The 13656-nt window shown below is 32.4% G+C and overlaps 1 protein-coding gene across 2 annotated transcripts; it reads right to left on the bottom strand.

Annotated features, from left to right (window-relative positions):
* Nucleotides 1-454: 454 nt before the first annotated feature.
* On the bottom strand, nucleotides 455-12005 carry LOC101509706 (myosin-6-like). 2 transcript variants are annotated; one of them, XM_012713932.3, is made up of 39 exons: nucleotides 11643-12005; nucleotides 10810-10944; nucleotides 10391-10534; nucleotides 10111-10256; nucleotides 9865-10024; nucleotides 9640-9698; nucleotides 9385-9544; nucleotides 9135-9284; nucleotides 8918-9054; nucleotides 8690-8836; nucleotides 8498-8599; nucleotides 8132-8189; nucleotides 7901-8002; nucleotides 7341-7378; nucleotides 7127-7253; nucleotides 6855-7025; nucleotides 6632-6763; nucleotides 6407-6516; nucleotides 6262-6322; nucleotides 6004-6181; nucleotides 5695-5900; nucleotides 5427-5546; nucleotides 5067-5165; nucleotides 4733-4945; nucleotides 4464-4603; nucleotides 4211-4325; nucleotides 4080-4124; nucleotides 3906-3986; nucleotides 3636-3809; nucleotides 3306-3461; nucleotides 3034-3210; nucleotides 2437-2562; nucleotides 2271-2341; nucleotides 2066-2165; nucleotides 1867-1923; nucleotides 1562-1618; nucleotides 1344-1424; nucleotides 1192-1262; nucleotides 455-939 (listed from the first exon to the last, which is right to left on the bottom strand). In XM_012713932.3, the coding sequence occupies exons 1-39, from the start codon at nucleotides 11643-11645 to the stop codon at nucleotides 825-827; spliced, it is 4524 nt and encodes a 1507-aa protein (XP_012569386.1). In that variant the 5' UTR covers nucleotides 11646-12005; the 3' UTR covers nucleotides 455-824. The 2 variants fall into 2 exon arrangements, with proteins under 2 accessions (XP_012569386.1, XP_073222683.1); XM_073366582.1 differs by having other exon boundaries at nucleotides 4080-4121.
* Nucleotides 12006-13656: the final 1651 nt, after the last annotated feature.

The raw sequence follows: 13656 nt of genomic DNA, 5'->3' as shown, positions 1-13656 counted from the left end.
GTATAGGGTGGTCCAGTAGGAGGTTGGTCAGAAACCCTTTTCTTGGGGCAGGGGTGATTGGGCTTGTTCTTGTCCTTGTCCTTTGGGTGTTACTCATGCTACTGCTTCCATGTGCTTTCCAAATGGGTCGGCAATACATGTTTCTATACCTCATAATTATTTTAGTAGACTTCTAATCAAAAGTTAACACACTAAATCTATCTTTTGATGACTTGTCCCACGGGACCTTAGAAAAAACTATTTTAGGGTGAAAATATTTCAATGGAAAAATACGAAAAAATAAATCATCTTTAAATTAAGTTTTTCACCCCAAAACACTGAGTTATACAAATTTTATAAAAATAATTAAGGAATTAGAACATTAAGTTTCATGACAATTTATCAGATAAATAAACAAGGTGAAAAAAAATATTAGAAGAGTTCAAATAAGAGCCAAAAATAGGAAAGTAAAAACTAGTGTTCAAGATCTTGTCTTTCATTACTATATAGTTCATTCCTGTACAAACTCAAAGCAAGCTTGCTCCCCCCCAAAAAAAGAAGCACTTCAATTGATTATAAGAGGGGGTACAAAAAGGAAAATACAAGGCAAGCTCATCAATCCCGAAAACACCCTTCCCCATATTAATAATGAAAATTTTACAAGATGAATGCTAACAAAAAAAAAAAAAACTATAGAGATGGGGCAGCATGATGATATTGGGATATGGCCAAAAAAATGTACTATTAATTTTCTATCAAAGGAAAAAAAAAAAGTAAAATAGAAAAGAAATACAAAAGGACATTTACAAGGACCAATGGCACAATAAAAGAAGCATGGTATAAGGCTACTCATTTAAAAATTGGAAAGATGGATTCTCAAGAAGTGCATCTGCTGGTTTCATGTCTAAGAAGTCCTTCCCTTGTAGTGATGTAGAGAGGTCATTCACTGAGAAGGGTATGCTGTAAAGAATGAAAAAAAAGTTATTTTATAAACACATTATATAAGCCTATTTGCAGGAGAGAATTAAGTGGAATGAAATAATAAATAGTTAAAGGGTATTTTCGAAAAAGTTAAATAATTGCAATAATATTTGACCAAGAATTTTACTAGATCAATTTTCTTTTATTATATTTGAAGTATCTATCAAGATAATTTTCACCACTGCATGATTCTATTAAAGCTTAAAGCGTGTGTTAGTAAAGCATCCTCACCTGGAACTATCATCCAACAAGAAAGAATCACTTTGAGCATTATTGGAGTCCATCCTCATGCTTGAAAGGACCTGAAGGAAGGTTTTAAATGCATCAATCAAGCATTTGCCATTTCAGGGTTGTGATTGTAGAAAATATGGACACAAACTTACATGTGGTGATACGCTTCGTGTATTGTAGATATCATCCCAATAAAGTGTGCATATTTTGCATAGCTGCTGGACACTCAAGATCTGTAGAAGAAGAACCAGTGAGTGGGAGGGTCAAAGGGAAACGATGAAGAAAACTGTGATGGCAAGAGTATAAATGAGAGATGCAGATCTCATGCACGCACGCACGCATGTGGAGTTTGAGACGGATAAAGACTTACAGGGCATAAATCATTAACAATTTCGTCGTAGGAAATCCTATACTTCTGATGAATAACCTGTTATATAATAAAATGACAAAAATTAAACAATGTGAAAGTAATTAAAACAAAAGATTGGATTTTGATTATTTTATTTAAAAGAAATATACACCAAGAAATGAAAATACAATAAATCTACTTGTTGTCTTGTTCAATTTGTGGTATTTATTCCAAGACGACTGACTTATGTTTATCTCTTTAACATACAAAATGCGCTTGTTTGTTGGTATGAAAAGGCACTGTATTATCAAACAAGTCGCACTTACCAAGAATCCAACAGCCTGTCGTATGTGCTTGAGCTCATCCCAAGATGACCCTGCATACTGCAAAACTTAAGGCAATTATTTTGGAGCTTTTTAATTAAAAATGTGTACACAGTCCAAAAATGACATGTCATCACCATACCATGTAACATAATGTGCTAACTCAAGAGTAACATATTAAGTAAAAGAGAAAACAAATTACCTCTTCCTTTGCTTGGCAGCACCACAACTCTAATTCAGCTAATCCAGCTTTCACATATTCCCCATTGCTGAATGTACAACAATCGGGACGAACTAGAAGACTGGTAATCATTTTAGAGGAAAAATTTGTTAACTTCACATTTTTTAAGATAAAAACATTATGATACAACAAAATTCCTTTTATGTTAAGGGTAAAAACCACTTACCTATTGAAGAGTTGCACATTAATATATGAGAATGTTTGACTGAAGATTTTTCGAATAAGAACTGGAGGCACCTGAATCCCAAAAGATTGTTATCTTCTTTCGGCAATTTTAAAAAACGAATGGAATTGCATAATATTCAGATGTTAATAATCACAAAGCTCCTTACAAAGTTCTCTTTGAGTGTACAGAGGAGGGTGTTGAGGGATTCGATAATATTTTGCCAGTGAACAATTGGAGAATCTTTACCCAAGGATCGGCCAGATCGTAATACTCCCTTCGATATTCTTGGTGCCTGTGTATCGTCAATGAGGTTTGCATAAGGAAGTAAATAAATAAAAATCTAACTAAAAAGAATATTAGATTCAATCCTTTTGAAGTTTCCAGAAAATATCTCCAGAAGGGAAACATTGAATATAGGAGGAACATGTAATGAGAACTATATCGGATGAGACAATGTTTCCTACTTTGGGCCCCATTTCATACAGCTTTTATTAGAAAATAATCAGTTTTAGTAGTTTTCATCTGTTTGTTACAATTTTATTAAATAACATTGAGAATTAGAAAACAAAAATCTAAAAATTGCTTCAAATGAGAAGCTGCTTTTAGTAGTTTCTCATAAAAATCATTTTAAAAGATGTTTTCTTAGAAAAAAACATAATTTTCATCATGGTAAACAAACACAAAATAGTTAATGCTTTTCTTAAAAATCTCTAAATTATTGAATGTCAAAATCACTTGAGTTTCCAACTACATTTCAACACACCTGGATACATAATGCAAGAATCGATGATAACTCCTTCGTCAAGTTATCTCGAATGATGCCGTATATTTTCTCCAAATAAGCTGTGAGCTGCTGCTTGAAAAGCAAAGCAGGGTACTTGGCCTCTATTTTGCGTACAGCGGCAGCGAGGTTGGCAGAAGAAGGTGATGAACGAAAACCCTGCAATTTACCCTCGGAATAAATAAGTGGGATATTTCAAGTTTGAAATGCTTAATGGAAATCAGAAAATATACAACATAAGAAATATTCACTACCTTAGTCATTCTTCCAAAGAGTGATGTTGGATTAATTGGTTTTCCAACTGGAGTTGCATTTGTTGAACTCCCAGATTTCAGGTTTTGTTCAAGTAAAACCAATAATGCGGATGTATTTGACAGCCAATAGGCCATAAGATTATTGTCATCTTGATCCTGCAAGGTAAAAAGAGTGTTTTTTAAGAATCCCAATGTTTAACATGAAATAGGATAATTTCCACGGCGTGTTTCAAAATTAAATGCTTTTGTCCTAAGTCTAATTTTTTTCTAAGTTTTTCCTAATATGATCTTGTCACGCCAATATAATTCAGAATAGAGTAGAAAAGTCACCTCAATTGCAGAACCAATCATCTGGATAAGGCGATCAAATACGCTAGTTCTTTCAGATTCAAATGATTTCCAGTGAAGAATACATTTGTAAATGGTAAATGCAGCAATAGGCTTTCCATGATTGAACCCAATGTTTTTACTAACACAGTTAACAAGTGAATCATAGGTACTCTCCTACAGTGAAACAAGAGTTTAAAATTGAGAACGGTACCTTTGCATGAAAAAGCTATGAAAACTAACATAGTTAAATTCCTAAACTTAAGCACATACATGATGTCGTTCACTGTTTGATCGCTTCAATTTTGAGTTAGATTCGGCACCAAATTGTTTCACAGGTGTGACAAATGAATCCTGGAAAGACAAATCATTTCATTATATTCCACTAAACACAGCCACTTGTAAGAAAATAGGCCCATAGAAACAGTGGCAAAAAAATGTACTTACAACAACATTTTGTTCTTCTGCCACATGGTGACCATTTTCCAACTTCTGCATATCAAAATATCAATATTCCAAACAATGCATACACAAATACAGAGAATGAGAACCTACATAATTTAGCTGGTATAAATTACCTCAGATACAGGGGTAGAGAGGTTCTCCACCGTTGTTTTCACAGACGAGTTTAACAAAGATAGTTTCTGAAGAAAATGATTTGCAGATTCTACGTCTGCGTATTTCTCTTCAAGCCTATAAATATTAATTAACAAAAACGGTCATCATGACAGAGATCTTGTAACTGGATGATTACAGTTAAGACACTAGAGAGGAGTAATGTGCGATTAAAACTTTCTCTGATATCAACAAAAGCTTAATCGTGAACAATACCTTTGCATAGCAGTCTTCATCTGGATTACTTTCGATTCTGCATCCAAAGCTTGCTTCAACCTTTCTTCACTAACCTTGGTTTCCTCTTCATACTTTTTTTCTGTTTCATCAATTTTCTTTTCCAGTGAACTCACCAAGTTCTGTAAAAAATTCCGAGAAGCATTATATTAGTAATACAATTTGGCAACCTACCTTATGCTAAAATATCTGAAGCATACGAATAATTTCTTTAAATAAAACACAGATATCTACGCCTATAACCACCTCACCTTGAGTTTCTCATTTTCGCTACATAACTTCTCCATCAAAGCATGGTCAACAACTGGAACCTCCTGTATGACAGGAGCTCTCTCCGCCAATCTTTTTGTAGCCTCCTGCTCCTTTTCAAGAAGTGATTTAGTTTCTTTAAACTTAAGTTCCATCTCTTGCAAAGTTGACTGTAATCTTTTGTTTTCTTTTGCTTTTGCTTCTTCAATGTCCACCTATATTTAATATTAGAAATTTATTGCAAGGTCAGATACTAAAACATTATTTTCCAGTATACCATGGTTAAATGACTTGAGTTAACAGTTAGTATTAGCAAAATTGTAGTAATTGATTTACCCTTAAACGTTTTTCCAGCTGCAACCTTAATGTAAGGTCTTCAACTTGCTTTTCAAGCTTACTTTTGGCAGCTTGGAGAGCCCCTGTTTCTTTTGCAGCCTACACCCAAAAAGAGAAAACCGCAATCACTAAATGTGAAAAACAAAAGAGGCCAATCGACAATGCGCATTCAATTAGTCATTAGATCTAATAGTTTTAAACAATCTCCCCCTATACCAATTCATTGAATTATAAACTCATTTTGTTTAACTATTATATTGAGTCCTATGAGTAATATGATATTTATAACTCACAATTTTACTTAAAGCATATATTCATAGACAGACTCAAAGCATTAAGGGGTTAAAAAATGGTGCTTGCCATCTTGAGTTTCCGCAATTCTCGCCGGGCAACTTTTCCTCTCCATGCACATTGTGTGGCAATTGTTGCCTTCTTTAATTTCGTGAAATGAAGTTGAGCCAAGTATTTCCTGCAGTGGCTCTGCAAGACACATTTTCATCATTTGGAAGAGTTTTTTAAACCAAAACAATTAAACTCACAAAATAACGACTTTATATACGAAGAACAACAATAATAGTAAAACAGTTTAAAATATCTTATAATGACAGCTCTTCAAAATATCCCTTACCTGAATGACAGTTGCTGCACCAGTCCTCCGTCTAATGTTTAGCTCACACCGAGCAGCCATCATTCGCATACCAGTCTGGATAGACACAGCAGAGGCATACAATTCTTTGTACGCTTTCCTAGCAATATGCATGCGGAAATACCTTTGAATAAGCAGACTAGAAGCCTCCCGGCACATTCCCTCGTAAACTTGCCTAGCAAGTTGTCCTGCAATCGGTACAAATCAAGCCATGAGACTTCAAAAGTCTAAGTTACTTATTCCCCAAATCCATTCTGTTAGCTAATATCTCATGAAGCAATGAGAAGAGACCTCTACATGCAGCTTGAATCTGCACAGCTGACAAACGTAGCGAAATGAAACTTCGACGGGCCAAATAGGAGCGAACTTTTCTCTGAATAATACTTGCTGACTTTCCTAAGATCTCACTTCTACGCATATCTAGTTCTGCCATTTGACCAGCTCGAAGAAACACCTTCGTTTTACCAATCTGTGCCAACAACAATGAGCATAAAATAAAAATAAAAAACTCCCAAAGAATTAAATGTTCGAACACATAGTAATAGTTACCTGATAACCTTCAAGTCGAACATTCTTCAGGATCCTCTTGCAAGCAGTGACCTCATCAGAACTACATAATTAAAATATGGAATAAATAAACATTTTCAGAATAACAACTAACATTTCTGATAAGGAGGATGAACAACATAGATACCTTCCATTCAATGCTTCAGGAGCAAGTAGGCCAAATCGATCCACAAATTCATCGAAGACTTTTCTTGTGGGATAACCAGCACAGCTAATCCTGATTGCCTCCATAACTCCCTTCAATCAGATTAACAATCCTAATAAGCATATATTTACATAATCTTTGGTTGACTGTCAATTACTGCATGAAATATATGGTTAAAAAAAAGGATAAAACTGGTAGCAGTCTTACCCCACAGCGCAGTTGCAGCAAAACATTTTTATTCTCGAAAATAGCTGGCTTAAGAAGATTATTGGGCTTCACACATCGAATGTAGTGTGGCTCGGTGGAACTTAAAGTTTCAAGTAAAGATTGCAATTGTTGCTGCATGACATATGAAGAGTTTTCAGTTTTCACAACCCCAAAGATTAAGCAAGAAAGACAAGTTAGTTCTTTTTCTTTAAAAATAACACACCTTAAATCTGGAACCTATTGAAGAGAACTTTGATTGTTTCGAAGATTCCTCGGGTGAAGGGGGAAACAAGCCCGATACAAAGGAACATTTGGAAGCATAAAGAAGTGCCTGGTGTTCTGCAACGACATAATCTTTGTTCTTGTCAAGAAAGAACTCAGTTTGATAAGTGACCTACAAAAAGGAATAAACAAATCATATCTAGAATTCTCAACATATATTATGTCATATATTTATAATATTTATGAACTAAATTTACAATTTTACCAACTTACATCGCCAGCATAATGGCAAATTGTGAAGTCACTACGTGATAATTTGGGCTTGCTAAACCTTTTATGGTCTTTGAAGGTCTGATACAGCTTTTGGGCAAAAGTTTCGTGAGTTGATCTAGGAAACATACTGCATACCACAAACAACATAAAGCTATCTGAGAATACATAAACATAATTAAAACAAATATATATGGGTTATTAGTACAAAGAGTACCAAGCTTCGTCCAAAAGAGAAATAATGCCACCAGGTTTCTGAAAATGAACGCAAAACAATTCAAAAGTTACAATTATTTCATATGATAAATAATAAATACATACATGACATAGTGCACAAACACAATCATTATCAATCTGCCAAAAATAATAATGGGAAACCATGAATAACACCTTGATGATGTACAAGATTTTTTCTTTTTAAGGGGAGGGAGAAAATGATTAACTTGTGTAAACTCAAGTAGCAAATTATCATACCAAGTTAATCAGACATAGTCTCTAAGTAGATATAAATTAAATATTGCAAGCTTTCATTCTTTTAACCCCAATTGTCCCTTTTATGCATTTAATTTGAGGGGAAAAAATTCAGATAGCTTCTTCAGCATCAACTGTGATTTTCCCGAAAACATCCTTCATTTTGAATGTTAAAAAGATAAAATACTTAAGCACCCAAAAAAAACTGTAAATTATGGTTGTTAGAAGGAATTAATATCTTATATAATGTCATGCAACAAGAGATAAAGCCAATCAACAAAAGGATGCGTAGTTAGAAGGAAAAACCTTTTCAATCAGATCCAGAATATCTTGATTGTCCACAAACTCTATGTAACTCCAATCAATTTCTTCTTTTTTGTATTCTTCTTGCTCCATTTTGAAAACATGCTGTAAAACAAATTATTTAAGCATAAAATAGCATGTCAAATTTATATTAAAAATGGTGCAATTGTCTGTTTCAAATATACAAGCAAGAGATACAAGAAATTGAAAAGAAAAGTAAAATCATAAACAAACCTGATTAAAATGTTGCTGAAGCTTTTCATTGGTCAAATTAATACAAAATTGCTCAAAACTGCAAAGTACACATGACAACCAGAAATAATATACAAAATCAACATCACAGCCTTTCTAAAAGAAAGAACTACAGCTTACGCCTATTAGAGTAATCAGCAGTCATTTCCTCATAATATAGTTAAAATGGAAGCCAAACTAGCAAAGGGATTTATAACTACTAACAGGCATTCTTAAATATTAGTCACAAGTTAAGTTGAACCATGGATGGTTCAATTCAAATGCTATCACCTGTTCAATATAGAATCTCAGAAGGACATCATTGACACCAAAAAATCTGTAAGTTTATTGGAGTAACTGTTCACACACCTGTTATTATTGAAACTCTCAAAACCGTAAATATCCAGCACACCAATTAAGGATTTTGACTCAGGATCTTGACCAATGGAATTATTTATTGTATCAACCAACCTGCAAAAGAATAAGAGAAAGAAAGTTATGGAAAAGAAACTAATACCAAGGTTCAAAAAGTATGTCTGAAATATCTGCTCACAGACTTACCAGTCAAACAATCTTGTGTAAACAATCTTAGCCAAAGCATCTCGACTGAGTGCAGCAGATTCTGGATCCAACCATTTTGTAATTGTTTCATCGCGAGTAACAATTACACGTTTGCAAAGAGAATCTTCAAGTGCCTTTGCATCGCACCTGAATAAAAATATTCAGACAAGGTGGAAAAGCTATAAAATGTAAAATGTGAAACAGTGCTAATGTTTGATGTTTGCTCACATGAAAAGCTCGGCTGCAGTCTGTAGGTGGAACCTGGATTTTTCATCTTTTGGCATAGATGAATCTATCTCCTCCCCTTTCACAAACTCAATGTTCCCAAGATGCAAAATTGCAGCAACCACTTGAAATATTGCATCCTGGATAGAGGTGTGTGAGAAATGGAAAAACAAAGCATTGAATCACAGATCATAAAGTAAAGAAACTCGGAAAAAAATACCTGCTCCTCGGAACTTATTCCAACAACATCCATCGCTCTCCTTGTTGCACTGTATTCTTTCGACTCATCAACCCCTTCCAACTCATAGCAATTTGATTGATTCAGATAATGAAATGTTTTTGGATGTCCTACTTTGTATTTCTTAGCATCCTGTAAAAAATTATAAAAAAAAGGTAAGAAAAATTAAAACAATTAAGGCACAAAATGCCAAGCACGAAACAAATCAATATAAACAAAAGAATATTGTTACCTCCGGAGGTGCAGCACAGAGCATGTAGAAACAATGATAATTCCTCTCTGGATCTGACACTTGGCACACACGTGATCTTTCCAGCAGATATGTTCTGATCGCAGCGCCGGAAATTCTTCCTTTTTGATCAAATTGAATCTCCACAAATTTACCAAAACGACTGCAGAAGTCACATGTGAGAAAATAAAGCGCATAAGATGGTATGGCATAAAAATTTGCACTACAGTTACAAGCAGAACTCTTATTATTCTCCACCTTGAATTATTGTTCCTGACAGTCTTTGCATTGCCAAAGGCTTCTAGGACAGGATTTGACTGCAAATCAAGAAAGAAAGGCAAAAAAAAATGTCGAGTTTAGTTCGTTAAGGTTGTAAGAACTAAGAAAATTAGAAGCTGAATGAGATTTAACAGAATAAATAAATAGTTTATGGTAGTAAAATCAACTTGCCAAGATAAATTTGTAAAGATATAATTCTATTACCTCGAGTACTTTTTGCTCGACAGTTCTACTTCCAACAACAGCAGCTCTCCCTCCCATGTAAGCAAGATATTGCATGAGTAACTTTGTACTTTCGGTTTTACCGGCTCCACTTTCACCACTAACTAATATTGACTGGCTTATTCCTTCATTTATCATGAGCCTAAATACAGAATAGTTTTATATGATCAAACTTGTAACCTAATAGCATGCTATATTTAATATTTACAAGACATATATGAAAATTACCTATAAGCTGCATCCGCAACAGCGAAGGGATGTGGACTTAACTCACCAAAAGCTGCTCCTTTATATTGTGCCATCATATGGCTATCATACAAATGAGGAAGCTTAACGAAAGGGTTCACAGCAATCAATATATTCCCAGTGTAAGTCTGGAAGCAAAACATTGATATTGCACATGTTAATAATTCATGAAAACGTGAAGATTTCTAACAAAGATTGAAGGGTGACATTCCCCCTACACAACAGACCCAATCTTAGGAAAGTTAGAAATCGAAATGCATACATAAATTTCATTGATATCATATCTTGATCTTAGATTATTTAAGACTCCAGGTTCGTGCAGGTACGCAAGCTTTGTCATATCATCCACTCCGCTCGGTGGAACTTCGGTATCTTTATGATAAATGGTGGAAGCTTTAACAACAACCTGAATATTGCAAATCAGACATATGAGTGGACAAATTTTAAAGCATCAGAAATTTTCAAATTTGGAATTAAAAGAAAGCGTATATCTTCAAGACAAGAACAAATAGTTTCGCTAAGCCACCCTATCTTCAATATGTTATCTTTCAAAGATTCTCACAAATCATTCATGTTTAAAAAATCAAAGCACTCATGTAAAATCGGTAAATCAAAGAATGAGAACATCTAATTAATGAAGGCCAAGATTAACATTTAGCAAATATAAAGAAATGCACTGACCGTCTTCCCTGAAGTGCAAAGGACTTCGATTTTATCGCCATTAACCTCCAAGACCTCACCATCTATCCAAGCTTCATCAGAATCCTCCACCCAAACATGGGATCCAACAATAGGATTGGCAGCAGCAGCAGCAGCCTACAAAATGAAATTTATGCATAATCAAGCAACTAGGGCGAAACTCGTAAACACGCAAGTCCATAGAAAAGTCAAATTCTCTTTAACTGCAAATTTAGACCACATTAAAAAAACAAACAAGAAGAAGAAAAAGCTTTCTACTCTTAAGTCAATGAAAAAATTTAAATCAATCAATAACATAATGGCAGCAATCATTATCCACTATAGAACTGGACTCATACACTGCCAGCTAGCAATAAGAAAGGGGCACAATTTAGTGTTGTCATTTGTCAGATAGCGGCATAGCTATGTAGCATAGCAAAAAATTAACAAATTGTTATTGTTCTGCAATACGTGACTTAGTGCAAAGTTTTGTAAAATGGTGGTGCTATAATGCTGCAGCACAGTGGAATTTGAAATATTCATAAAAAGCATAACCACTACATTAATCAGTTCTAAGATAAAAGAGAGACCCAAATATATTTTCTATATTATATAAGTCAATTAACAAAAAACAACAACAACTCCATTTGCATCAATACAAGCAAAACCACAGCAACCCCATTTTCATCAATACAATGAAAACCACAACAACCCCATTATAAAAAGAAAATTAATTTCAACAAAGTAAGTTTCATATCACTGAAATGTAATGAAAGACTTGAAATTGACTAAACCAAGACCACAACACAAAACCCAAATGAACAAAAATTGAATACCATATTCTAAGAGAGATCTGATAAATAAAACCCCAGCTTGCAACCTGATCTACCTCCAACAGCTACTCCACCATTCACTAAAAAATGAAAGATCTTTGCACTTCCCCACCACGTTTTCAAGCACAAGTTTTACAAATATCGCTTTAGAAAACAAAAGGGTACACAAATTGATATCTAAATGAAGTGAATAAAAATAATGTAGATAAAACAATGAGAAGCTTAAAATGAAAACCCTTGGAAAAAAATCAAAACTTTAAAACTATTTAATATTTCCCAGAGGTAATGGTGCTACAACAATAACACCAATGCTTGGTTTTTCTATGGGTTTTATGCTCTCTTGGTGCAATGTTTATGTAACGTGATATTGTTATTTTCCTTTTCTATTTTTTATTTTTACCAATTTTGCTTTATGGACTAAAAAGTCAATATAATAATTATTTTTTCTTTTTAGTTAAGAAACAGAAAAGGCTTTGGTGCCATTTTGGATTTTAGCAAGGACGTTGGTTTGATAAGGTAAAAAATGAAACGTTTCTTTGTTATGCAGGTGGTTTATTTTTCCATAAATGCCCCTCAGTGTTGATTGATACCTTTTTGTGAATATGGTCACAATCAGACGCAATCTAACATCTAACCATACTTTATAAAAATACGAAAATCCAAATATTTGAGGCGCTAACTGCGACCATCTTGTTAGCCCACATCTTCGGAGCCTGCTCCAATCATTTTTTTTTCTTTTATTTGCCACAATTGGAATACTCCATTATTTTAGTCTCTAAATCTATATATACATTGTAATTTTAGTTAAAAATTTCAATTAGTTCTTAAATTATCATGACGGTCTTTAAATTTAAAGATATAAGAAAAGTTATTGTTAAAATAATATAAGATCATTATAATATTAAAAATTAAATTGACTGATATTTTGATGATTTTATAACTAATTTAATTTTTTATTAAATTAAATTTTAAAATGATAATTTCTTATATTTTTATGAATTAAATTAGTGATTTATCCATATTAAATGTATGTTTCATTTTATAGTAAATTTTATAAAAGCTATAAAGTAAACAATTTTATATCACCTAAATCGTATTTATATTTTTTTTTAAAAGCCATATTCATAAATCAATAGTTGCATTTTTTTAATACTATAAAATTATTTCAAACTTTTATTTTTAATTAAAGTTTGTGAATCACTTAAAGTTAACTATTTGATTAAATTAAAAGTTGCATTATAAACAGATTATTATAGTTTTTAAAATAACGAATATTAGGAAATGATAAATTGTGCTAAAAACAACTGACATACCAAATTAACGAAAAATGTATTCTGCCAAAAGTGGAATATTAATTTGACTTTCATGGAACAAATGAACACGTGCATTGTTTAAATTTTACCGTAAAGAATAGAAATTCTCGTAATATTTTTTTTCTGTAATTCTTGTAAATATTTTTAACGAAAAGTAATTAATTGAAATATTTTCAATTTAAAAAAATAAAAAAGTGTATAATTAATAAAAAATAATTATCAATAAAAATAATAAAAGCAATTTTATATATAAAGAATTTAAATTTCAATAAATATTGCACGACACAAATTTGAATTAAAAAACAAATATATTGCAATCTAAATATTTATAAAACTTATGATTGAGCAGTAAAAAAATTACTAATAATAATTTAATTTAACTTATTTGTAATTTCAATATTTATATTAAATAAAATAAAAAATAACTAAATTATAAGTATGTAATTGTTAAAATAGTATTTTTATGATATTATTACATTTATTTTCATCTATTAGAGTATCAAAATCTCTTTTGATTATAAATCATTACTTCCAATATTATTATATTTCATTTCAATATATGAGGCAACCATTTTAAGAAATATCATAATTACAATTTACAACATAAAACCTTATCTATTTTTTTTACTAAAACACAATATTCATTTATTTAAATTATGAAAAATTACATAATATTATAATTTAAAATTATTAAAACCAAAGAT

Source organism: Cicer arietinum, chromosome 3 (genome assembly GCF_000331145.2).
Source record: "Cicer arietinum cultivar CDC Frontier isolate Library 1 chromosome 3, Cicar.CDCFrontier_v2.0, whole genome shotgun sequence".
NCBI lineage: Eukaryota > Viridiplantae > Streptophyta > Magnoliopsida > Fabales > Fabaceae > Cicer > Cicer arietinum.
This window is presented reverse-complemented; position numbering and strand designations above follow the sequence as displayed.

Excerpts from the sequence above, each read along its gene's own strand:
- LOC101509706 (XM_012713932.3), bottom strand. Across the intron at positions 10,535-10,809 it reads TTTGCACTTCAGGGAAGACG|GTTGTTGTTAAAGCTTCCAC; the intron begins GTCAGTGCATTT and ends TGCAATATTCAG. Across the intron at positions 3,810-3,905 it reads CAAACAGTGAACGACATCAT|GAGAGTACCTATGATTCACT; the intron begins GTATGTGCTTAA and ends GTTTCACTGTAG.